The sequence below is a fragment of the Balaenoptera borealis genome, assembly GCF_965194805.1.
Source record: "Balaenoptera borealis genome assembly, chromosome: 9".
Lineage (NCBI taxonomy): Eukaryota > Metazoa > Chordata > Mammalia > Artiodactyla > Balaenopteridae > Balaenoptera > Balaenoptera borealis.
This window is the reverse complement of record NC_138873.1, coordinates 43539085-43562761: the sequence shown is the minus strand read 5'-3', so window position 1 is coordinate 43562761 and position 23677 is coordinate 43539085. Positions and strand designations below refer to the sequence as shown.

The 23677-nt window shown below is 43.0% G+C and overlaps 1 protein-coding gene across 3 annotated transcripts in view; it reads left to right on the top strand.

The window, feature by feature from the left end:
• DCBLD1 (discoidin, CUB and LCCL domain containing 1) overlaps window positions 1–21072 on the top strand; it is a 70321-nt gene extending 49249 nt beyond the window's left edge. Inside the window, exons 6-16 of one of the 3 annotated variants that reach the window (XM_082406165.1) lie at window positions 4369–4502; window positions 9656–9696; window positions 10660–10872; window positions 12323–12447; window positions 12714–12873; window positions 12962–13058; window positions 13092–13102; window positions 15229–15313; window positions 15520–15590; window positions 16514–16633; window positions 18997–21072. In XM_082406165.1, coding sequence (XP_082262291.1) covers window positions 4369–4502; window positions 9656–9696; window positions 10660–10872; window positions 12323–12447; window positions 12714–12873; window positions 12962–13058; window positions 13092–13102; window positions 15229–15313; window positions 15520–15590; window positions 16514–16633; window positions 18997–19517 — 1578 coding nt within the window. In that variant the 3' untranslated portion in view covers window positions 19518–21072. Of the gene's footprint in view, window positions 1–4368; window positions 4503–9655; window positions 9697–10659; window positions 10873–12322; window positions 12448–12713; window positions 12874–12961; window positions 13103–15228; window positions 15314–15519; window positions 15591–16513; window positions 16634–18996 lie in introns of all 3 variants that reach the window. The other 2 variants (XM_082406164.1, XM_082406163.1) reach the window with 2 other exon arrangements.
• Window positions 21073–23677: the final 2605 nt, after the last annotated feature.

Here is a 23677-nt window from a genome sequence, read left to right as displayed (position 1 = left end):
TTGTGTTTCCTGTCTAGAGAAGTTCCTTTAGCATTTGTTGTAAAGCTGGTTTGGTGGTGCTGAATTCTTTTAACTTTTGCTTGTTTGTAAAGGTTTTAATTTCTCCGTCGAATCTGAATGAGATCCTTGCTGGGTAGAGTATTCTTGGTTGTAGGTTTTTCCCTTTCATCACTATAAATATGTCTTGCCACTCCCTTCTGGCTTGCAGAGTTTCTGCTGAAAGATCAGCTGTTAACCTCATGGGGATTCCCTTGTATGTTATTTGTTGCTTTTCCCTCGCTGCTTTTAATATTTTTTCTTTGTATTTAATGTTTGATAGTTTGATAAATATGTGTCTTGGTGTGTTTCTCTTTGAATTTATCCTGTATGGGACTCTCTGTTCTTCCTGGACTTGATTGACTATTTCCTTTCCCATATTAGGGAAGTTTTCAACTATAATCTCTTCAAATATTTCTCAGTCCCTTTCTTTTTCTCATCTTCTTCTGGGACCCCTATATTTTGAATGTTGTTGCGTTTAATGTTGTCCCAGAGGTCTCTGAGACTGTCCTCAATTCTTTTCATTCTTTTTTCTCTATTCTGCTCTGCAGTAGTTATTTCCACTGTTTAATCTTCCAGGTCACTTATCCGTTCTTCTGCCTCAGTTATTCTGCTATTGATTCCTTCTAGAGAATTTTAAATTTCATTTATTGTGTTGTTCATCATTGTTTGTTTGCTCTTTAGTTCCTCTAGATCCTTGTTAAACGTTTCTTGTATTTTCTCCATTCTATTTCCAAGATTTTGGATCATCTTTACTATCATTACTCTGAATTCTTTTTCAGGTAGACTGCCTATTTCCTCTTCATTTGTTTGGTCTAGTGGGTTTTTACCTTGCTCCTTCATCTGCTGGGTACTTCTCTGTCCTCTCATTTTGCTTACCTTACTGTGTGTGGGGTCTCCTTTTTGCAGGCTGCAGGTTTGTAGTTCCCGTTGTTTTTGGTGTCTGCCCCCAGTGGGTTAGGTTGGTACAGTGTGTTTTGTAGGCTTCCTGGTGGAGGGGACTGGTGCCTGTGTTCTGGTGGATGAGGCTGGATGTCATCTTTCTGGTGGGCAGGACCGTGTCCAGTGGTGTGTTTTCGGGTGTCTGTGACCTTATTTTGATTTTAGGCAGCCTCTCTGCTAATGGGTGGGGTTGTATTCCTGTCTTGCTAGTTGTTTGGCATAGGGTGTCCAGCACTGTAGCTTGCTGGTCCTTGAGTCGAGCTGGGTCTTAGCGTTGAGATGGAGATCTCTGGGACAGCTTTTGCCATTTGATATTACAAGGGGCAGGGAGGTCTCTGGTGGACCAATGTCCTGAACTTGGCTCTCCCACGTCAGAGGCTCAGGCTTGACACGCGGCCGGAGCACCAGGGCCCTGCCAGCCACACAGTAATCATTCTTTCACGTGGTGGACCAACAGTGGGGCAGGGAGAGTGGTTTGTCCAAGCTAAAATCCAGCTGGAGGAGGTCATGGAGAGACTTACTGGTTGAACGGAGAGGTGGACCCAGGCAATTCAGCAACACGACTATCAGGTTAGCAGAGGCGCCTTCCCCCTAAAACGTTTATATTACATTTTATTTTAATACTTTGTCAATACTTTTTCGTACAAATTGATTTTTCCTAAAGGAAGACTTAAGAAAATACTCTATTTCTGGGATGATTTGATAACTGCTTTGACAGTTGTCTTCTCATGCTGATCTGCTTGGCCATCTTTTGTGGCTCAGTGAACTTCAGGGATGTTTAGTTCCATCAACCTTCAAGTTCATGAGTCTTGCATGTGTACTCCTCACCTGTCCATTGCATTCCCTTCCCGAAGAATTACATTTAAATAATTTTGTTTGTTTAAGGCAATCACTAATTAACATAGGCTTTCCTATATTTACATTTCGGTGAGGTTTAGACCTCAAAATAGCTAGAAAATAAAGTATAAATCTACTGTTCAAAAGGAAATGTTTAAAAAGCAGGTTCAGTGAATGTGAATTTTAAAAATTGATACCAAAAAAGCCCCAACTTTAGAAAACATCAATTTTATTTAAGTTAGTGGGTGAGCGAGTGATTTTTTTAAGGAAATAACTCAGGAAAGGGCTGATAATTTTATTATAATAATATGATAGCCAGATCTGGTGGTTATTCTCCTGGGGATGTATCCTATGGCCTGCATTTAATATTATGAAAAAATATTAAATAAATACGTGTAATTTAACATTCAGTAATGCAATGAAATAAACTCCATAAAAGGGGCACATACCACTGGGTTCCCTCAATGCTGGGGACTGTGGGAAATGAGAATATCTGTTGGGCAATGAAGCTGATAGGTCGTGTTGCTTGTTGGCCTGTGAATCTGTCCTCTTGTTACCATGGAGGCCCTGGTACATGCCAAGTCCAGTGAGAGCTCTACACACAGGGCAGGGATGCTGGGCTGAAGACCATCCCATCCCCAGACTGAATTCCAAGGAAGCCAGGTGATCCTAGGGACAAGGGAACAGCTGCCCAGCCGACCACTTTGTTTTTCATTTGGGGCTGAGAGAGGGAGGCAGGCCTGCATGGACCCTATAAGAGGTATACAGGGTGCCCTTTAGAATCACAAGGTGATTCTAGACATCACCCAGCCCAGCCTTTTCATTGTGAAGATGAACTGGGAAGCCAGGTCCAGAGCAGGGAGGTGACTTAAGCACACCTGGTAGAGTTAGAGGCAGAGTCAGGATGATGAGCTAAATTGCTGAATTTAAATCCAGGACTTTTACAGCCAGCTCCTCTATTTTGTACCCTAAGAGTCTAAAACAGTAATAAGAAACCTTTTTAAGAAAATTCAGAAAAAATGAAAATGCAAGCTGCCTCTTTAAAGAGTACTATCTTTCTCTTCTAATTCTTCTTTTTTTCCCCACAAATCAAGAAGGGTAGTATCTGCATCAGTTTCAGCATTCTCCTATTTCTTCTCTGTCATGAAATCCTCCCCCTTTTTTCACTATGATAGCAGTCATTGCAAAACTGACTCCCTTTGCCAAATCTAATCTAGTTTGGGAAGTATGAGCTCTCTATGTTAAAGATCACAAAAGTTCTCAACTTTATTGCAACCACATTAGTTGCAAAATACAGTTGGTCTCACTGGTCGTCCTAATACTGTAACCTAAATCTAAGGAAAACTTTCCACTGCAGTAAGGTAAACAGTGTTGTCATTAACACAAAGAGAAACCCCCAAGTTCAGTTATTGAAACACAATTTCATGAGCTGCTTTTCTCTTTTCGGCACTAGCTAGCCATTGCAGAGAAGCAAGGCATTGCTAAAATTTATTTAGGAAAAGATCCTCTCGGCCCCTCAGTCCTGGGCTAAATACCTAATCACCCTGCCCCACGGGTCTGTGCTCGAGGGGACGTACGGGCCTGGGCACCCCGTGGAGCAGTTCCACTTCTTCCTGCAGTCGCACTTTCAACCACGGGGTCCCCTGCTAATCAGAGCCAGCCAGGTACCCCTGCTGGGTTTGTCACACCAGCCAGCAGCCTTGGAGGGCTGAGCAGGTGCCAGCTGTTTGACCCTCTCAGGGGAGATTCAGGAATTGAGGTGGAGGCCTTGGGCCCTGGGTTGCTCGTCATCACTGAGACCTTCATGAAGTTTTCTGTTTTATTCAGTGTTCTGTGGCTGACACTACCATTTTGGTTTTGATGCCTTGTTAAATCTCTAATATTAAAATGAAGCTATGGTATGGAAGGTTCACCTTTTCAAATGATCCTCAGTATGTATATTTAGTAAAGCGAATGTAAGAAACTAATGTTATCTATTCTTGCTGAACAAGTCACCCCAAAACTTAGTGGCTTAGAATGACAGCCATTTTCTTTGCTGATGAGTTTGTGGGTCGGCAGTGTGGGCTGGTTGGTTCTTAAGCTTCCTTTACCTAGAATTGCGCCTGCAGCTGCAGTCGTGTGGCAGGTCAGCTGGGGTGGGAGTCTAAGGTGGCCTCACTGACATATGTGGCAGTTTGCCAGGCCATGTTACCTGCAGCAGAACAAAGCAAGTGCCAGGGCCCAGTTCAGAGTCGGTGTGGGAGATGACCACACCACCAGGAGGCGTTATTCACTGAGGAGCCATGAATACTGTAAATTACCTCCCTTCCTTCCTCCCTAGTGGAAGGGTTCCCAGGTTCGTCAGCATAAATAGAATGACTCTGATGTCATTCTGAGATAGTTAGCCAATAATTTTTCCACCCCCTTCTACTTTTTATTTAAATGAATTATAATTTAGCCATGTCAGGGGTCAAATAGGGATCCTGAGCACAAGTTGTAACAAAATGTAAAGCTCCCGCTATATTTCAGATGTATTGTTGAGCCATTTGTAAGTGGGATGTTGCTGTGTTTCAGACCTCTTTACTATGCAAAGCTGCCATCCACGCAGGAGTAATTGCAGATGAAGTGGGCGGTCAGATTGGTGTGCTTCTGCGCAGAGGCGTGAGTCGATACGAAGGGATTCTGGCCAATGGTGTGCTCTCAAGGCAGTAAGTACTTTGCCTTTTGTTCCTAGTGGAAGGTAACCCCGCAGGCACAAGTCATCAGCTCACAGTCTGGAAAGGGCTGCGGGCATGTGATACCAAGGGCATGTCAACTGGGAAAAATGTGTGTGACTGCTTAGAGCAGCATTTATGCTGTCAGTGTGGAAGACAAATGCAGCAATAAAAAAGCTCACTGACAAGTAAGTTAGAATAGCACACATCTGAAGCCCCAAGACAGAGGAGCATTCTATTCTCGGGTGCTCCAGGGGGAGGGGATAAAGCTTATTCCTCTCTAGTTTTTCCTGATTCTGTAAATTACTGATCATCACCAATATCACCAAAGATACTGAAGGGGAGATAAGGGACTGAAATAAACCCAGCAGAACCACTGAACTCCCTAGAGGATCCCTAGGGACAGTCTCTTAAGGATGAATAATAGTTCGGAAGTGAAAAAAAGATGGCTTTTTTTTTTTTTTTTTAACATTGTTAACTTCTCTGTTCTGTGTTATCCTCTGATCTTTTAGCTTCCTAAGAAAAAAGTATGTCAATTGCTTTAAACACTTCAACCTCAGCTTTTAATGCTTTCAGGTTTCCTCAGCTTCTAGAGTGGAAAACTAGAGCTGTTTGAACTAAAATAGGCCAGCCTTGTGATCCAGCTGTCCACCAGTATAAACAGGCAGCTTGGAATGGTCCAGAGGGACACTGGCTTTGGAATGGATGGCTGCCTAGTGAGGGAACAGTGCTCCTGGAGCCACTGTACAGTTGGTGTCCTTGGGGATTGGTTCCAGGACCCCCGTGGATACCAAAATCCACGGATGCTCAAGTCCCTTATATAAAATGGCATAATCCTTACATATAACTATGCACATCCTCCCATGTACTTTAAATCATCTCTAGATTATTTATACCTAATACAATATAAATGCTATGTAAATAGTTGTAAATACAATGTAAATGTTGTGTAAATAGGTGCCAGTATGTGGCAAATTCCAATTTTACTTCTTGGAATTTTCTGGAATTTTTTTTTTTTTTCTGAACATTTTCACTCTGTGGTTGGTTGAATCTGGGGATGCAGAATCTGCAGATACGGCTGACATATATGCACATGTATGTATACACACATATGTACTATTTACATAAATACAATTTTATAATATATACACGTATTATATATACTTACATATATGCACACACATATGTATATGCATTTTTTAAAATTTAATTTTATTTATTTATTTTTGGTTGCATTGCGTCTTTGTTGCTGCGCGTGGCCTTTCTCTAGTTGCAGTGAGCGGGGGCTACTCTTCGTTGCGGTGCACGGGCTTCTCACTGCAGTGGCTTTTCTTGTTGCAGAGCATGGGCTCTAGGCATGCGGGCTTCAGTAGTTGTGGCTTGCAGGCTCTAGAGCGCAGGCTCAGTAGTTGTGGCGCATGGGCTTAGTTGCTCCATGGCATGTGGGATCTTCCCAGACCAGGGATCGAACCCGTGTCCCCTGCATTGGCAGGCGGATTCTTAACCACTGCGCCACCAGGGAAGCCCTACATTTTTTTCACTTATGTACTTGCCTCAAACTCTTTGGGACATTAAAATTTATATACTGATTTATATATTTATATCCTGATTTATAGTAAGAGTGATTGCTTATGCACAGTAAGCTTTAAATGTCTGCTTGACTTTGACTTTTGAGGATGTTTCTTTTTTTTTTTTTTAATTTTGTTGGAGTATAGTTGATTTACAATGTTGTGTTAGTTTCAGGTCTACAGAAAAGTGATTCAGTTATACATATACATATAGTCATTCTTTTTTAGATACTTTTCTCATTTAGGTTATCACAGAATAGAGTTCCCTGTGTTATACAGTAGGTCCTTGTTGGTTATCTATCTTATGTATAGTAGTGTGTGTATGTTCATCCCAAGCTCCTGAATTATCCCTACCCCCCAGGTTTCCCCTTTGTAACCATAAGTTTGTTTCAGATATCTGTAAGGTTGTTTCTGTTTTGTAAATAAGTTCATTTGTGTCATTTTTAAAAATCAGATCTCAACATTTGTATCATTTTTTAAAATCAGATCCCACATATGAGTGATATCATATATTTGTCTTTTTCTGACTTACTTCACTTAGTATGATAATCTCTAGGTCCATCCATATTGCTGCAAATAGCATTATCTCATTCTTTTTTATGGCTGAGTAATATTCCACTGTATATATGTACCACATCTTTATCCATTCCTCTGTCAATGGGCATTTAGGTTGCTTCCATCTCTTGGCTGTTGTAAATAGTGCTGCAGTGAACATTGGGAGGATCTATTTCTTCTTATGTTTTTTTATTATTTGCTCTATTGATAATAAGGTGCTGTTTCAGGAAGGTATCAAGCTGTGGCCTAGATTTGTTAGGTGCTGCTGTCTCCAAATAGGAACAAAGAACTGGCCTTTGGCTTTAAATCTGTTTTTGGACTCTCTTGCCTATGTTTGAATACATTTGAATGCTTCTTTTGTAGAAAAATAGGATAGTAAAAAGTTTAACTTGTATTACTTGGATTTTATTTTACTTTTGAAGAAAAGTTATTTAAACTATTAAGTAAAAGTAGACATAATGTTCTCAATTCTGCTACATCAACTGGACTTAATACATATGAAGTCACTTTATATAATTTGATATTAAACTTTGACGCAAAAATAAGAGTCCAGAAATCTAAACCATTCATGAATTAGGAAAAGTTTTGCTCCACATTCCATATAGTTATTTGAACTAATTGTCCAATTTCTGTTTTGGTGGAAGTAGTCAGAAAGTCTAGAATTATATCAAGGCCCCTTTTCCCATCTGGCTCTGTGGTTTGGCACCATCTTTTTGTACGGAACAGAAAAGAGTAAACTGTGTGCTCATACAGTCTCTTCCACTCGTTTCCATTCCTAGATCTTCAGGGAGCAGTTGTTTTGATCTGTGCTGTTTCGCTGTTGGGGAAGCACTGTACATGCGGTCATTGAACTTCTGTTCCCACACATGATTGTTTGGCGTTCAGGAAGAAACACAGAAGGAAGCATTGCAGCTGAGGAAGAAGTGGTCCCTAAAGTAAATATCTAGGGTTCTTCTGGGATTCATCCCGGGTCAGGTCACTTCCTTGATCTGAGGAGACCAGAATGGAATCAGGAAGAGCGATTGACCTCACACAGAGGATGATGGCTCAAACCATCTGCAGGGAAGGCTTTTCTTTGTTTACCTCAGACTATTCCTGATTGCTTCTACAGCCCTCTGGGAAGGCTGGCAGTTCCTGGAATCTGATTGAATTCATTCACCCTAATGTGTGAATGCCTTAGAACCCCATTTTCCCTAGGGGGATTTCAAAGAGGAAGCTTATTTACCTATAGAATTCTCTAGTGGTTGTATTTAATTAGCTTAATTGGGTGAAATGGAAAAACATATTCCAGCTGATAATAGAGGAAAGCCAGGCAGAGAGATCTTAGAAGCAGAACCTTACCTAGCATTTTCTTCTCAGGATGAACTACAAAGCTAACCTTCTTTCCTTAACTTCTCTTTTTCAACAACAATAAAGTAAATATTTTAATGTTTCATGGCAGTGGGAGTGCGTTTAGGCGATCAGGGTTGCAGCAGTATTATTTGGGCTTATCTGGGCCAAACTTCAAGTGTAATACTTTGTGCAGGAACATTAGAGAAAATGCAAAAATCAGTCAAAGAGAGGCTCTAAAATCTTAACAAATTTAAATACAAATTGCAACAGTGTGCACCTTTCTTTAACGCTTAGGAGAGCTGGGTCCTTACCCCTGCTTGGCCACTAACTGTGAACTGAAGAAGGTCCCATGACCCAAGTGGGTCTGCATTTTCTCCTGTACGAAATGATTGGTGCCTGCGTTATATTCAGCACAGATTATAACAGAATCTTTATGTGGAAAACCAGGGCTTACAGAGTCTCTGCCTGAGAGTGGACAAAGAATATGAAAGAAAAACCTGTTACTTAAAACAAAAACAAAATGTTGCTGTGAAGATGCTTCTGTCCAGACTAGTTTTGGGTTCTCTGTGGATTTCACATTTCAGTACCCTCTCTGTCCATTATTGCCACAATAATTCAGAGTTAAACATTTAAAATAGGAGTACTCTCAGACTGTAAAATAACTGAACATGACAGCGACATCTACCTTTTTTTGTTTACCTGTAGTATCTAATATAGTAAGTACGATGCATAGATTAATCTTGAGACTTCCAAGTTTTCTATTCATTCTACATATTGTTACAGCATTGAGTTGGTGAGGGATTTACAAAAAGATACATGTGATCTTAGGCCTTAGGAACCTCTTTTCTGCAGAAGGAGACAACTGCCGAGCAAGGCTGATTTGATAAGTTCACCAGGAGAGTAATATAAGGTACAGAACTGGGGGGTCCAGAGGCCCAGGGATCAATGCCAGATGTGCAGGACTGTCTTGCAGCGGTTCAGGACCTGTCAGTGAGGTGCTCTGAGTTTTCTCCAGCTGCACCTTGTCATCCAGAAGCAGGAGCTGGTTCATGGTTTGGTGTCCTTGCTGCAATAGGTAGGAGTGTGACTGGAGAGAGAGAGAGAGACCCGGGCGGAGGCTCTCCGCGGAGCCCCGCTGCTGGGGCAGGACCCCTCAGGCAAGGAGCGGAGAAGTCTGTAGGGAAGGCAGTTAGCAAATGACATGCTCGTTCTTCTGAAAGTGATCAGACATCTTCATGTCTCAGCGGTCCTTGATTGTTGAAGCGAGTGGGGCGCTGGAGGGGTCCTTCTGAAGCAAAGGGAGTGTTCAGGGCAGGCATCCTTTCTGTCTCCATCACTACGTATTCATTAATTGGGATTTCAGGGTGTCCTGGAGACCGTATATGTGCCTGTTCCTTCCCAATACAATGTGGCGTGATGGAAACAGCACAGGATTGTTATTCAAAAGCAGTACCTCAAGAGTCCTGGCTGCTTGTCACCTGTATGAATTTAGGAAAGTTGCTTACCTTCGAAGGGCCTGAGTTTCTTGGTCTATGAAGTACCAATGACAGAGATAATAACAGTAGCCTTGCCGGGTGCTCTGAGGACCACGTGAGGTGTGGGAAGGCTCTGAGCCCCATCCTATAGCGCTGTACCAGTCATTAAGATCCAGTTAAGCAACTCACCTCCTCATCTTTGTGTTTATTATTTCAGTGGTTCCCTGTCAGACAAGCGATTTCTGTTTACCTCCAATGGTAAGGATCATGCTTTCCTTAAGAATTTGATATTTTAAAATCTTCAGGGGTAGTTTATTCTTCCATACCCCTCAGATGATATAGTTTAAAAGATTAATTTTTTCTTTTCCCCTCAGGTCATGTAGCACCAAGTATGCTGTGACTTAAAAATACATCAGACAATAAACCCAGTTAACATTAGGAAAAAAATATTTTTCTTTATAATCTCTCTAAAACTTTTGCCAGAAAAAATGAAAATTTGAAATGACAGTTAAGATAAATTCCTTTATGTTAGATTTTAACAGAAAAACCTTTTGAGCAGTGCAATTTGATTTGTGTGTATCTGGAATGAAGTTATTGAAAATGAATAGCATAAAGGCTTTTCAGCCCCTCTGTCATGGAATATGTTCTGGGGAAATATTCTCCCTCACATAAAATAACATATTTCGAGGAGAACAATACAAACATGTCTTCTCTGCCCAGGAGGAGGACTGGCCTTTATCTGCAACCTCCACATTGTCGTGGACATGGTATAGTTAAGCTCCCAGGGGTGATGTTGGGTACAATTAACTGATCTTCAGAGCACCTGACGTACCTGCTCTTCAAGGGTAGAGAGCGTGGAGTCCTCCCTCTGATCAAGTGAGAAGAACCTCAGCATTTTCAGCTTTTAGGACACCTTGTACTTCGTTGAAATCATGGTGAATTTAGATTAGAAAGGAAAATCTACAGTGGGGACAGAGATGTCACTTATAGGGGACATAAGGTCCATTAAGAAGAAAAGCAGCAACAGTATCAAGATACCACAGCACCAGCAAGTCAAATGCAAGTCTGAATCATTAAAAAACTAGTAATTAAACAGTTGAATCAATATCAGAATGGAAGTAAATCAACCGACTAATTCTAGGTGAAACGGGGTGCTTTTTTATTTTTTTAGTTTTCATTTTGTGTCTATATCTGAAATATTTCCCTGCCCTTTTTTTCTAGGTTGCAGCAGATCCTTGAGTTTGGAACCTGACCGGCAAATCAGAGCTTCTTCTTCTTGGGAGTGGATCAATGAGACTGGAGATCAGGTCCGTTGGTCTCCTGGCCAAGCCCGACTTCAGGACCAAGGCCCGTCATGGGCTTCGGGGGACAGGAGCAAGAACCACAAACGAGAGTGGCTGAGGATAGATTTGGGAGAGAAAAAGAAAATAACAGGTACTGAAACGAGTGCAGTTTCACAAAACAAGATGACTTGCAGTTGAAATTATGTTTTGAATTTGCACAGGTGCCCCCACCTCAGAGTACTCCATGTCTTTTTTTTTTAATCTTTATTGGCATATAATTGCTTTAGAGTGTTGTGTTAGTTTCTGCTGTACAACAAAGTGAATTAGCTATATGCATACATATATCCCCATATCCCCTCCCTCTTGCGTCTCCCTCCCACCCTCCCTATCCCACCCCTCTAGGTGGTCACAAAGCACCGAGCTGATCTCCCTGTGCTATGTGGCTGCTCCCCACTAGCTAGCTATTTTACATTTGGTAGTGTGTATATCGTCAGTGCCACTCTCACTTCGTCCCAGCTTACCCTTCCCACCCTGTGTCCTCAAGTCCGTTCTCTACGTCTGCGTCTTTATTCCTGCCCTGCCACTAAGTTCATCAGTACCATTTTTTTAGATTCCATATATATGTGTTAGTATATGGTATTTGTTTTTCTCCTTCTGACTTACTTCACTCTGTATGACAGACTCTAGGTCCATCCACCTCCCTACAAATAAGTCAATTTCGTTCCTTTTTATGGCTAAGTAATATTCCATTGTATGTATGTGCCACATCTTCTTTATCTATTCATCTGTTGATGGACATTTAGGTTGCTTCCATGTCCTGGCTATTGTAAATAGTGCTGCACTGAACATTGGGGTGCATATATCTTTTCGAATTATGGTTTTCTCAGGGTATATGCCCAGTAGTGGGATTGCTGGGTCGTATGGTAGTTCAATTTTTAGTTTTTTAAGGAACCTCCATACTGTTCTCCATAGTGGCTGTATCAATTTACATTCCCACCAACAGGGCAGGAGGGTTCCCTTTTCTCCACACGCTCTCCAGCATTTATTGTTTCTAGAGTTTTTGATGATGGCCATTCTGACCAGTGTGAGGTGATACCTCACTGTGGTTTTGGTTTGCATTTCTCTAATGATTACTGATGTTGAACATCTTTCCATGTGTTTGTTGGCCATCTGTATATCTTCTTTGGAGAAATGTCTGTTTAGGTCTTTTGCCCATTTTTGAATTGGGTTTGTTTTTTTAATATTGAGCTGCATGAGCTGCTTGTATATTTTGGAGATTAATCCTTTGTCAGTTGCCATGTCTTTTTTAAAAGTAACAGATCTTCACATTGTCTCTGTGGGAAGAACCTGTATGCAGGGGGTAAGGATGGATGTGTGGGTGAGAGAGCTGATATCTCCGTGCTGAAACCTTTTTATGGCATATTGTCAGTGTGAAAACACTCATCTGTCATCACGTTTCTAAATGCAGATAAGAAAAGCAGGCCTGTAAAATGATTTGCAATTTCAAATGAGAGGGAAAAAAAGAAAAGAAACCTGAAGTTATAATACATGTTGTATAACATATTTTTGAAACTAACCCATAAATAATATTTTCTTACAAGGAATTAGGACCACTGGATCCACACAGTCAAATTTCAACTTTTATGTAAAGAGTTTTGTAATGAACTTCAGAAACAACAACTCCAAGTGGGAGACCTATAAAGGAATTGTGAATAATGAAGAAAAGGTGAGAGACACTCTGGAGGAAGGAACTGAGTAGGAGAGTGGGCCTCCAAATATTTTCATCAGTTCGTCAGTGTGTTTCCAAAAACAGATGCACGGCACCAGATTACTTAGCCTTTGAGTGCAAAGCCTTGTATCGTCAATATCAAGCATATCTATAAAAAAGCAACAGAGAATCCTCGCTTTGATTTCATATAACCAGGTGTGAGTGGATTGATAAAGACCTAGAAACTAATAGAATCTTCAGGTAAATGTTACCTGTTCCTACAGGTGTTTCAGGGCAACTCTAATTTTCGGGACCCTGTGCGGAACAATTTCATCCCTCCCATTGTGGCCAGATATGTGCGTGTTATCCCCCAGACGTGGCACCAGAGGATAGCCTTGAAAGTGGAGCTCCTTGGCTGCCAGATTGCACCAAGTAGGACTCAGGGTGAGTCAGTGAGTTCCTGGATTCTGGTCGTCACCTTTCACAAATTGTTGTTATTAACGTGGTTTCTCTAACATCTCTTCTCGCTCAGGTAATGACTCATTGGTGTGGAGCAAAACAAGTCTAAATACTGTTGGTTCAACTAACAGAGAAGATGAGACAATCTTAAAACCCATCCCCTCTGAAGATGAGACAATCTTAAAACCCATCCCCTCTGAAGAAATGCCCAAAGGTAGGGCAGTTATCGTTTTGCGGTTTCTTAAGGAATATAACTTGTACTCCAGCCAATAATACGGTAGCTTCAACAACATTCTTTTTTTCTGTGTCATATAAGTGTCTGGGGGCAGATGGTCCAGAGATATCTGCACATGTGTAAAATAATATATGTCCACACTTTTCATTACACTATTGTAAACAGAAAAAGACCGGAAACAAACATATGCACCCTTCACACACTATGTAAGTCTTTTATAGAAATATAAAACAATAGCACATCCATACCATGGAATACTCTACAGCCATAAAAAAAAAAGGAATGTGTTAGTAATATAGAAGGTTCTCTGAGACACACTGACAACTTAAAAAAATAAGCATGGTACAGAACAGTTTACATAGCACTCGACCATGTGTGTAAAAGGTGGGGGTGATACAGCATCAATATATATATGTATATTCATCCCAGTATATCTGGAAAAATGTCAAGAAACATAAGTTCACATAGAGGAAGAACAGAGGTGGAAGGGAGACATTCCATTCCATACCTTTTTATACTTTTTGAATTTTAAACATGTAAATGTATATAATCTATTCAAATAATAAACATTAAAAATACATTTATTTTTTCAGAATATAAAATAATTTGCATATTAATTTTACAAAATTTGGAAAGATTAGAGATATATAAATAAGAAAATAAAAATCATCCATAAGGGACTTCCCTGGTGGCACAGTGGTTAAGAATACGCCTGCCAATGCAGAGGACACGGGTTTGAGCCCTGGTCCAGGAAGATCCCACATGCCGCAGAGCAACTAAGCCCGTGCGCCACAACTACTGAGCCTGCGCTCTAGAGCCCACGAGCCACAACTACTGAGCCTGCGTGCTGCAACTACTGAAGCCCACGAGCCTAGAGCCTGTGCTCCGCAACAAGAGAAGCCACCGCAATGAGAAGCCCGCACACCGCAATGAAGAGTAGCCCCCGCTCCCCACAACCAGAGAAAGCCCGCGTGCAGCAACGAAGACCCAACGCAGCCAAAATAAATAAATAAATTTATTTTTTAAAAAATCATGCATAAATCAGCATCCATGGTCACCATATTCCACTGTATCTAGTCAACTATATTTATATTTATAACTGAGACAAAGTGGCAGCATACCATATATTTTGTTCTGTAGCATATATTTTTCACTTGACATTATATTATGAGCATTTTCCAGTGCTATTAAATAGTTGAAAAACACAATTATTAATATCTTTATAGTATTTTTTTCATACGGACATACCATCATTTAGTTAACCGTTCCCCTATTATTGGATGTTTAAATTGTTAGATTTTTCCCAAATTTCCACTCTTATAAATAACACCACTGTTATTTACAAAAATTTTTTTCCCTTCTAAGTTCCTTGTCCTCCCTTTCATGAACTAAACATTTCCACTCCTGATCATTCCTTTATTTTCTTCCCAGGGAACACAGAAAAAAGAAGGGTTAAGAACAAACATTTCTCCTTTAGTTTTCATAGTATCACAAGCTTAGGGCCTCCTCAGTGGCTGTTAAAGTGACCTCCTTCCTTAAAAGAGACAGTTGTGGGAAGACATGGTCTGATGTGTCATGCAGCAGAATGGATCTGCTGTTGAGATCTTCAGGCTGCATTTCCTTTCAGTCCACAGTTATAAGGCTCTGGTTCCTGGGGTCTCTGTTACTGTACAGGTCCAAACCCGCCCACCATCTCGGGAAAATGGTTGCCTGAGCCAAGCTGAGAGTTCTACACTGTGCTTACATCATCTACCTTCCTGAATAGCTCCTGGCTGGGTGGGCCAGCTATAAACCTCCCCATTAATTTTGATTTTTAGAGTCTAATATGGCCCAAGCGACAAACTTGGAGTAAATGTTAAAACTGAGGAACATTGGAAAGTGCCTTTGGGAGAAAAAAAAAGAAGATAAATTTTATTTTCCTAAACTTTAGCTGGGATTTTGAATCCTCCCTTTTTGCTTTCCAATATCAGTAAATGCCTAGCATGTATTCTTGTCCCCCACATGTGAAACCATTGAGGACCTTTCAAATCAGAATTCAGTTTTAGATCATGAAATTTGGTGGCTGTTCATTTCTGTTGTAATATGATGTCTTTTCCCCTTCTTAGGATTAAACGTCGTAACTGTTGTCACTCCCCTGGTGCTCCTCGTCCTGCTGGTTGCTGGAGTGGGAATCTTTGTAGTCCTTAGAAAGTATGTGACTTCACATTTAAAAAATTTTTTTCTCTAATTATGTAAACAATCACGAAAGTTTACTCTTCGTATGTTCATGTGTAGAAAGCAGCATTACTTCTCCCAAGATAAAATGTTAACTTATATTTTTAAAACAAGTTGGATAGAGGTAGAAAATATCATGTATTATTTTATGAACAGTACTTACCATTTAGAAATCTTTTCAGTGGGATTTTTTGTCTTGATAGGAGGAAGAAGAAAGGAAATCCTTATGGATCAGCTAAGGCTCAGAAAACAGGTTGGTTGAAAAAACTATCTACAGTTTTATTCTGTCCTTGAGGAAGGGACAGGATCTGCTGATTAAAAGCATGACTAGGCGCTTTTAATCAGCAGATCCTGATTAAAACCCACACTTACATGGTTTAAGAAATAAGATCTAATAGCTTTAAGTTAGCAAATCTACCAGGAAGGAATATATTGTATCCTGTCTCTTAATTCAGAATCTTCATAGCCAGTTTATTTTTACTTTTGTTCAACATCATCCCATCATTTATCAGAATTAATTATTTTCTTTTGGCAACTGGAATTTACGTCACCACGCTGCCTGTCACCAGGGAGAGGTGACAAGATCCCCGTCTGTGAGCTGGACTTGGCCCAGCACTCCCAGCACCTTCAGGCCTCCACTGTATTTTTCACTCTAGGGAAGGACTAGGCAGGGCGGGTTTCAGAAAATCCTCAGGACACAGGATGCCCAAGCAATGAGTCAGCTGCAGTTGAGAGAGCAAGAGAGAGAGAGGAGAGAGAAAGAGCGAGAGCAGCAGGGCAGGACCCCTGAGAATCTCAAGGACAACCTAGGACTCCACCTCCATAGGCTCTAAACAGCCAGCTGCATTGACTCCTCAAGGTCACAAACACCATGTCAGTGCAGATTAGGGAAAACCATGCCCAGGTGGTCTAACCTAGGGATAATCTGGGACCTGATGGGTACACAAATACATTTTACCCGCAGAGTAGAAAGCATGGTTGGGATGGTGTGTGCTGGTGGTGTTATGACCTCCTCATGCTGTTTCCACCACACACACCTGGAGAGCTGTGGTTGTGCATCTGTCACAGTCAGCTGGCAAAAGGCAGCCTGACCTCTGACTTAACCAGGAACCTGTGGTGTAGTAAATGTGTTACACTTCTGAGAGATTAGTCTGTTTCATGTTATCTTTATTCCAGACTGTTGGAAGCAGATCAAATATCCCTTTGCCAGGCATCAGTCAGCTGAGTTTACCATCAGCTACGATAATGAAAAGGAGATGACACAAAAGTTGGATCTCATCACGAGTGATATGGCAGGTAGGTACCAAGTCTCTGTGACCATGCTGTTAGCCAGGAGGTGCTGCTTATGGGAGAGGGGAGACCAGGGAGAGAAATAAGACCAAAATCTTTTGTTTAGATGGGGTCTAGTAAATCAGTAATGTGTGACGTTTTCTCTCTGTGCTCTGCACAGAGTTACAGAGTGACACTGAAATATTTCCCAAAAGCCCCATTCAGCCAAGGCTCTTACACCTGCCGGGCCTCTAATGACACCCAGAGCAATGGTCCTGAAGTACCAATGAAATCTGGAAGCCCTTAACTAATCTGTTTTTGTTACTAAGGTTTTGATTAAGGCACTAGGAGAAAGGGACTAGAAAGATGAATTGAGCATAGCTCCTGCCCTTGACGAATTGGAGGTGGGAGATAAAGGAATCTGTTAGAATGGCCTCAAGGTCCCTGACAAACCATTGCTGAGAGCCAAGCTTCTCAAACGATTTGTGAGGAAGGATCCATTTTTTGCCTTTTATTTCTTTAATCCATCAAGGACTAAAATTTTTGTAAAATACAGTATAAATTAGTAAATGAAATGTTTAAAAAGACATAAAATACAAAGCTCTAATTTTTAAATTAGATTCAAGGGACATAAAATCACTCTCAAACTGCTGCAAGATCTGAACACTTTCTATCAGTTTGTGCACTTCCCTCTCTACAGATCTGTCACAAACAGTTCTCAGACAGGCAGGCATCCACAGACCACTGCGAGTAGCGCCGCTCTAGCTTTCTGCCACTCAGAGTGTGTTCTGAGGGCCAGCAGCGGCATCTGGGAGCTTGCTAGAAATGGGGGCTTCCAGGCCGTGCCCCAGGGCTGCTGAACCGGAAGTTCCCAGGTGGTGTGTGTATATATGAAAGTCAGAAAGCTACCAGTGGAAAGGTTGCTTGACCTGCTTCAGGGGCAGAGGGAGCAATTCTCCACTCAGAATCCGTCGTCTTGTTCCTCTCCCCGGACAGTTCAAGCTCTGCCTTGGGGGTGAGGCGAGGAGAGTGGAGAGCCCCGCTCCCTTCATTCTCCTTCAGCTCCTGGTCCAGCCTCTTCTCCTTCCTCACTGCGTGGTCCTTCTGGGCACCTGAAACATGCAAGGCCCCGGGTCCCACTCTCGCCCCCAGTCGTCTGCAGTCTCACCCACTACACTCCAGAGCTCCCGGCAGAGCCCTTCCTTTCCTTTTTATCTGCTCTGCAGCTCACACCCAGACTTCCCTCCCGGTCCCCAGTAAGTCAGTAGTTCTTGCCTGCTGGACATCATCTCCTGCAAGTGTCACCAGTTCCTCAGGGGGTCCAGAACTGAACCTTAACCTGTGTGCTCTGTGCATTCCTCTTCTAAGTGGCTTCTGAATGGGCATCCCAGTTTTCAGGGCTTAGTATCTGGGCGGTGTCCTCTTTGGTCATACCCTCCCTACATCACTGGTGACACATTCCTCTGATACCTGTCCCCAAGGTGCGGCCTTTCCAGAACTGCCGCCAGTCCCCTAATTTATGACTTACAGGTCTCATTTCTCTGCTTTTTGCTTTTTGGGTTTTTTTATCTTTCCCTCTTCAGTCTCCCTCCACAGTTACCTCTTCTGCCAGTCTCTAAATTTAGAAACTTTGTAGGTTTCTACAGCGTTAAACCAAACTTCCTAGCCAGGCACTCAGTGCCCTCCATGATCTAGTACATGGATAACAGCTCGCACCTGGGACACGTGTTCAAATTCTTGCCCCACTGGCTGCCACCTGTGTAATCTTGGAAAAATTAATCTCTCTCTGCTTCAGTTTTCCATTTGTAAAAGGGAATAATAGTCCCTACCTCATAGTACTTTTTTTCCAGAGGATTTAACTAATTGATATCTTAATGTCATAGAATAGTGCCTGGCACCAAGTAAGGACTCAATAAAGCTTTATTTGAGCTTTATCGTTATCATTAGCCCCCAAGCTATTACTTTGGTCTTCATATCCTATTAAATTCCTCCATGTCCCTCATGCCCTGGCCACATCACACTCTATGTTCATGGCTGTTTATCAGGTTGTTCAATCACTTTTCCCTTTCCTGACAGTGTTACCTCCACCTCCAAAACGTGGCCTTTCAGGAGTCAGCCTAAGAGCTCCCCGTGAAGTTGTTCCCTCCTACCCCTAGGTGTGGTTAGAGGTTAGCTCCGCCTCGCTAGGTTCCTGGGAGCCTTGAGGCTTCCTAAAGCACGTGTGTAGTTATGTAAACCCCTAAGTGTGGCGTCTGTGCCTTTTACATCTTAATCATCTTTCTCTTCCTGCCCGGTACACGTCAGGCCCTCAGCAGAGCACCCCCTCTACAGACAGCCGGTTTGTGGGTGTATGGGGGGTGGTGCACAAACGTCTGTCCTTTGGGTTTCAGATTACCAGCAGCCTCTCATGATTGGCACCGGAACGGTCGCCAGGAAGGGCTCTACCTTCCGGCCGATGGACACCGAGGCCGACGAGGCGGGGCCGGCCGCCGAGGCTGGCGGCCACTACGACTGCCCCCTCCCGGCCGGCCGCCACGAGTACGCCCTGCCCTTGACCAACCCCGAGCCCGAGTACGCCACGCCCATCGTGGAGCGGCACCTGGCCCGCGCGCACACCTTCTCGGCGCGGAGCGGCTACCGCGTGCCGGGGCCCGGGCCGGCGCACAAGCACTCCCTCTCCTCCGGCGCCTTCTCCCCGGCCGCCGGCTACCAGCTGCCGCAGAGCCCCGCGCCCGCGGACCCGGGCTACGACAAGCCCAAGGGCGGCGGCGGCGGCGGCGGCTCAGCCGCGGGGCGCGCCGATCCCGCCTGTCAGAAGCCGCAGGTCAACCCCGCGACCAACGCTGCCTACTTGGCCCCCAGAGACTGCCTCAGACCCCTCAACCAGACGGCCGTGACCGCTCTTCTGTGAACACACTGTGAATGAAAGCTGCTGTGGTACTGAGCGCCGGGCTGTGCGCGGCCCTGGAAGCGGCGAGATGCGCGCGCGAGAGACTGAGTGTGTGTGTGCGCGCGCGTGTGTGGTTTACCAGGATCCTGCGGTGGAGTCGTAGAGGCACCCCCCCCTCACTGTTTGTTTACAGAATTGTGCAGCTGGTTTTGTTCTGACCCTTAGGGCGAGCGTCTGTTGGGTTTTGTGGGGCTAGAAAAATGAAAGTTTTCAGATGGCATTTTTTCATTTCTCTAACTGTGATACCGAGCTGCTTCGGTGTAAAATGTGCAATCTGTACAGAGTTGTATTTAACAAGAATTAAAGTAACTTAAGTTTGCTTGCGCAGATTTTGGTTCTACACGGAGGTTATGTAGGAGAATGCAGCTGTTGCAAAAACGTATATAATAGTATGTTCACTTTTTAAAATTTTATCTGATAGTGTGTTAGCAGCAGGTCTGTTTGAACTTAATCTTGTTCTTATTATGGCTCATTTCCTTTCCTTTGATATCGAGAACTAAAAGCATTGTTAACATTCTCCTGGAAGGAATGAAATTACTTGAAGCAAGAAAAGCACACCAGGGTGGTTGGTTGTTTGCAATTATGACTGTAGATTAAAAAGAACAGACAAACAAAATCCACCACCTCGGCAGCTGCCAGTTCCTTAGGCTCCACTTCAGGTGGGGGTGTGCCACGGCCTGTCAAGGCGTGCAAGGAGCAGGAGGTCTCTGGAGCCTGCAGGGGGCCTCACTGCCCGCAGCCCGTGGGACCTGGCTCCTGAGCAGCTGGCCTTCACACTTTGCTTCTTGCTCACCTCAGGCCTGGCAGACATTTGCTTTCACATGCAAATCTGCCTTTTCAAACTGTCCTCTGCAAAGCCAAATGCTGAGACTTAACGGCAACCAAAACTGCTCTCTCAACAAACTGAATGAAGGTAGCACAGCAATTACGCTGTAAATTACTGTGTCAGATGCTTTTGTACCTCAGGTTAAAAATACTGCTGAGGTCAGACACCCACACTTTCATGACTTTCTTCAGAAATAGCACATCGTACTCTGAAACACAAAAAAGTTACCTGACATGTGTTCTTACAAAAATGACTGAGGCCCAGTCTACGTAGAGCTTTTCTACTGAGATGGTTGGAAACAACTAATTTTGTAAGAAAAAATTTCCCCTCGAGTATGTGTCTGTAATTCCAGATTAGCCCAGACTTCAGCTGTACCTCATGTTCAGTGGTTTTTATCTGAGTTTGCTTTGTGAGTTCACTGTGGGGGGATTTAACCTCTTTTGCCAAAGAGGAAAGTGTATATGTTTGTTTGTTTTAATAGAAAATGTGGACCAAAAAGATCCTTTCCCTAAACATGTATTATGATCCTATTTGCATGACTGACTTTCTGTGAAACATAAATTTTAGAATACTGAGGTGCTGGAAGGTCACAGCAGACTATCTGTGGTTATTGTGGAGGTTAAACCATTTACCTTGTGAGTTTACATGGTTTTCTACGAATACTAATTGCAATAAACTATGCCAAACCAACGTACGTACCGCTGTCTCTCACTGGTGTCCTGCTTGCTGGGCTACTGAAGGCACTTGAGGCTCAGCCTCCGTAAAAGTGCAAGTGGTGCAGTGGAAGGAGCATACCTGGCTTCCTCTGGTTGGTCCTAAGTTGGAACTGGGGACAAAAATTATGGAAGCTGTCAGTTATTAATAAAATCTTAGCACTTTGGGGTCGATTGTTTCATGCACTTCAGTTTGGCTTCCTGGATTGTTACAAAAAGTAACAATCCAGTCTACAACCTGTAGACTTCCTACAAGTCTGACTTACAGCGGTCCGGGTTCTAGGCTGGTGACTGTGGCTAATGAGTTGGTTTCCTAGGCTTATTGCTGTGCACTGCCAGCCAGAGTTCTGTTTTTACTTATGGTATGGCCATGATCCATTTGTATATTCAGTTGGTCATCACATAACCCTGAGCCTCAGTTTCCTCATGTGTAACAAGGATGTGAATGTGCCTTCCTCCAAGGCTTACAGATAAGAATTAATTGTGACAACATTTGGGCTGTATATGTTTTTAACATTAGTCCATAAAAACAGACTTCTTTACGGTGGGGCTGTGTCCATCTATCACATTTCTTCCCTGTATACATGATCTAATCATGACAGAAAGTGGGAGAACAGGACTTTGTTTTGGAACACCGCTTCCTCTGAATGGCCTACTGTGTAGCCCAGGATGGGCAGTGGAAAAGTCTGTCTGATACACCCAACACAGCCAAGCCTAAACTAGAGGATAAGAGCAGGAAAATACTATGTTTTTCTTTTCCATTGTTTTGCAACATTAGCACATAAGATAAGGCAATTGTCTGGTTTTTTTCTGTTATCAAATCCTATTGGGAGGCAAAGATTGCATTCTGTCACTTTTTACAATTGTGGTGGAAACACATCTGCTCTGACAGACAAGACTATGCTGTCCACAGAGGCTGCTGAAACTGTGCTCTGGGTTCTACTACTATGATTTACACTTGCACCAATATTTATAATCAGCCTAGAAAACCTCTAGAAAGGATGCTAGAGATCTTTCTGTGTTTATCTTACACTGCTTTAGATTCTTAGCAGAAACTGAAATCAAATTTATATTATATGCACAACTATAGACACCATGAATAGCCTTTCATAAAAACATCACCACAAGGCTTCCCTGGTGGCGCAGTGGTTGAGAGTCTGCCTGCCAATGCAGGAGACACGGGTTCGCGCCCTGGTCTGAGAGGCTCCCACATGCCGCGGAGCAACTGGGCCCGTGAGCCGCAAGCTACTGAGCCTGTGCATCTGGAGCCTGTGCTCCGCAACAAGAGAGGCTGCGATAGTGAGAGGCCCGCGCACCGCGATGAGGAGTGGCCCCCCGCTCGCCACAACTAGAGAAAGCCCTTGCACAGAAACGAAGACCCAACACAGCCAAAAATAAATAAATAAATTAAAAAAAAAAAAAAAACCAAAAAACATCACCACAAGGCCTTTCATAAATACATACATCATCAGTTCAGCAATCCAAGTATAGCCACCAGCTTGGCCTCACTATTCTCAAAATGCTTCTCTTGCATTCATTCATGCGCCAAATATTTACTAAGGTTCTGAGAGCAGTGCTCACCCTGTACTTACCTGAGTTAAGAGAGAGCACATGCCTCGGCTCTTGCCAGGAACTGAGAGGAGCTGAGTGCCACTAACGAGAACTAGGGTTGAATACAGCCCAGCTAGCGGTCCCTGCCCCAAAACAGCCCATCCAGTCACCCAGTGCCCTTCTCAAAGCCACACTGCTGCGTTCATGGCCCGCTACAGATCTCTCATCTCCCACTATGGGTCTCTCGCCCAGCCTCTCCCTATTCTGGGAATAAATTCCCCTAGAGGCTTTAAAGATTTTTCACTCTGCTTTTTGGTATTCTGCAATTTTACCACTTTGTGTTGGGCTATAAATTCATTTGTATTCACTTGGGACTTGTGCTTCTAGAATCTTAGGATTCATTCATCTTTATCAACTGTGAAAAAGTCTCAGCCCCTTTTTTCCAATACTACTTGCCTCTTTGCTGTTTTCTTTATTCAGTCCTGGAATTCCTGTTGAATGCTCATTGGACCTTCTCATTCTATCCCCCATGTCTCTTCATCCCTCTTATTTTCCATCTCTTTATCGTTCTGTGCTGCGTTCTAGGTAAATTCCTGAAAGACAACATGGCACAGTTGTTGAGTGCATGGTGGACAAGGCACCAGAACTTCTCTGCACCTGTTTCCTTGCTTGTTACCTGGGGGAAAAAAAATACTCTCCCCCTACCTATGGCTGTTATGAAGATTAAATGAAGCTTTCAGAGCACCGTCTGGCCCACATGATGCACTGTATAAGATTACATATTACACTCCAGTTTCTTAAACTTTTTTTTTTAGTTTTATTTATTTATTCATTTATTTATTTATTTATGGCTGTTTTGGATCTTTGTTTCTGCGCGAGGGCTTTCTCCAGTTGTGGCAAGTGGGGGCCACTCCTCATCGTGGTGCGCGGGCCTCTCACTATCGTGGCCTCTCCTGTCGCGGAGCACAGGCTCCAGACGCGCAGGCTCAGTAATTGTGGCCCACAGGCCCATTTGCTCCGCGGCATGTAGG